General features: G+C 43.1%; 1 protein-coding gene across 1 annotated transcript in view; it reads left to right on the top strand.

The window, feature by feature from the left end:
* Positions 1–2,602, top strand: part of FKBP15 (FKBP prolyl isomerase family member 15) — a 54,341-nt gene that overhangs the window by 28,921 nt on the left and 22,818 nt on the right. The window contains exons 18-19 of the mRNA XM_045296591.1: positions 293–387; positions 1,132–1,234. Coding sequence (XP_045152526.1) covers positions 293–387; positions 1,132–1,234 — 198 coding nt within the window. The remainder of the gene's footprint in view (positions 1–292; positions 388–1,131; positions 1,235–2,602) is intronic.

The raw sequence follows: 2,602 nt of genomic DNA, 5'->3' as shown, positions 1-2,602 counted from the left end.
ATTCTTTCTGCTTATATTTCTGAATTTAACTTTATTTTATGGCCTTCTAGGCATTCAGACCATTGGGCATAGTGATTTGTATCCATTAGGTCTGTGTGTGTGTGTGTGTGTGTGTGTGTGTGTGTGTGTGTGTGTAGGTGTGTAGCGCTTTTTATCTACAGTATATGACATGGTTTCTAGTTCTTAATTTCGAAGTTGTAATAATGTCACCTGTCAGTTGGACTTGATTACCTGGTATCTGCCATTCTTCTTTTAAGAAACCTAAATTGTACACGGTGCACTCTCAATTTAGGAAAATGAACGATTGAAGCAAGAGGTCCTTGAAAAGAGCGGTCGGATAGAAGAGCAGAACAACAAGATCAGTGAGCTCATTGAGCGCAATCAAAGGTAATAGCCGGTACGGGGCAGTGACTCGGACGAACAAGAGTGGCAATGCTTGAGTTAAATAGACCTGTTTGATCAGGGAAGTTTGTGTGGATTTCTGTTATACTGTTTTCCTGACATGTGTTCTTTGGTAAAAAGAACACAGTGGGCCTGTGATGCAAAGCCGACTTGTGTCTGCTTCACATTTACTGCTTTGGGCTCTTTTACTTATTCTTGCTCAACTCGAGGTTCCTCATCTGGGGTTAATACTCAGAAAACTCAGATGTCAACTCTTCTCCTTTCTGTGTGGGCTGACTGTTTTATCCACTGGAGCGTCACCATCTAAAATCCAAGTGCTCTGTGGGTGTTTTGATACTTCTGAAGGTTTGGGGGACCCTTGAGAGATGTTGCGTTTCCCTTAAAAAAATAAAAATCCCTCCTCCCATATTCCTCTTTGCCAGTGTCTCCTGTCTCCCATATGGTGGCAGCAGGCATGGTGGGGGCTTTCTTTTCTCCACCCTTTTCTTACAGCCTGCTTGCTTCTTTCTCTTTCCTTCTTGATTCCTCCTCACCACACACCTTCAGAGCCTCCCTTTGTTACACCGAGCAGGTTCCTCTGGCAGGTTCCTGCCTCCAAAATCCACTACTGCAGATCCAAGGAAAGCAGACTGCTTCCACGTTGTCAGGGTGTGGCCACAGAGCAGTGGGTTGTGTGGGCTGTGGCGATCTCAGGTGGTTGAAGAGTGTGTGTGTGCGTTTGTATTACAGATCTGTTGAGCAGAGCAACCTGATGATGGAGAAGAGGAACAGCTCACTGCAGACAGCCACAGAAAACACACAGGCAAGAGTTTTGCATGCAGAGCAAGAGAAGGTAAACTAACCGGGAGAACCGCACAGGTCAGGAAGGTTAGAGCTAAGGAGTGACCCTGTGTATGTACTTAACCCATCTGCTTTTGCCATCATTGGGAAGAGGATTAGAAATGCCCCACCACATTGTAATAAATATCCACCTTCGATTTATGGTTTATACTACCCTGTTTCCCCCAAAATAAGACAGTGTCTTATATTAATTTTTGCTCCCAAAGATGCACTAGGTTTTATTTTTAGGGGATATCTTATTTTTCCATGAAGAAGAATATGGTACACATTGATTGTTGAAAAAAGGAGATTTATTACCTGTATACGGTACGGTAGTAGTTGTCATCACAAACCAGCATAACCAGACAAACTGAATCCAACAGTATCAAGAATTGCTTGTTACTACCATTATTTCCATGTACAACAATCTCTGGTACACTTACTCATAATCTATGGTACATTTACTTGCACTTCCTGTCTGCTCCAGCTGCGCTGCAGTCAACAGAGACCTGCGCGCCAGCACTCGCCGTTAAGGTCCAGAGTCCAGAGTTACGGTACCTTTGGGGGGCTTTCTTATCAGGGAGGCCTTATTTTCAGGGGGATGCCTTATATTTCAGCGAGAGGCAAAATTGTAAGTAGGTCTTATTTTGGGGGGATGTCTTACTTTCGGGGAAGCACGGTATGCTTTGTCATAATTGGACTAGAAAAGAACCACTGGTCTTAGTCATTTGATCAATGTGAGAATGACTTAGCCTATCTAAAGCAATATTTATTCTGTTGACAAAATCTAAGAAACATTCCTTTGTGTTAGGTAATAGACATGTAGGTTGATTTTGCAACTTCATCATGTGGCAGTTGAAGTACTCATTTTGCCTTCAGGCATTCCAGAACCAGGAAGTTCTACCAGCCCCAGGGGCCTCTGCTGGTGCAACGCTGCTGGATTAGAATTCTGATAGACCCATTCTGACAGCCCCCTTTGCTACTCTTCTCAGTGACATGGAGTTTCTCTTGCTTGGCCGGCACTCTTCAGCTGGGAGTTCTTCGCCTTTTATCTGTTGCTTCTCAGATGTTGAAGTCATTTGCAGTTTTAATTCAGATGTCCTCTGAAAATGTGAATTGTTGAGTGGAGCATACTTTTGAACCTGTGGAGTTTATTCGATTTCTCCATGTTCTGATGAAGGTGTCTTATCTCTTCTGCGCATCTTCTGTTCCCTTAGCCACAATATCTTTTATTAAAACCATACATCTTTTATTTTTTCAAGTCATATATCTTTGATCTCTTACTTCATCCCTAGTTGTGGCTGACTTCGAATGCCTGCATCAAAATAGGCCACTGTGCCACCAGGGCTCCTTTAAGACACATAAAGCACCATACTTTTTT

Source organism: Echinops telfairi, unplaced genomic scaffold, assembly GCF_000313985.2.
Source record: "Echinops telfairi isolate 266 unplaced genomic scaffold, ASM31398v2 ScPeMD7_7410;HRSCAF=8448, whole genome shotgun sequence".
NCBI lineage: Eukaryota > Metazoa > Chordata > Mammalia > Afrosoricida > Tenrecidae > Echinops > Echinops telfairi.
This window is presented reverse-complemented; position numbering and strand designations above follow the sequence as displayed.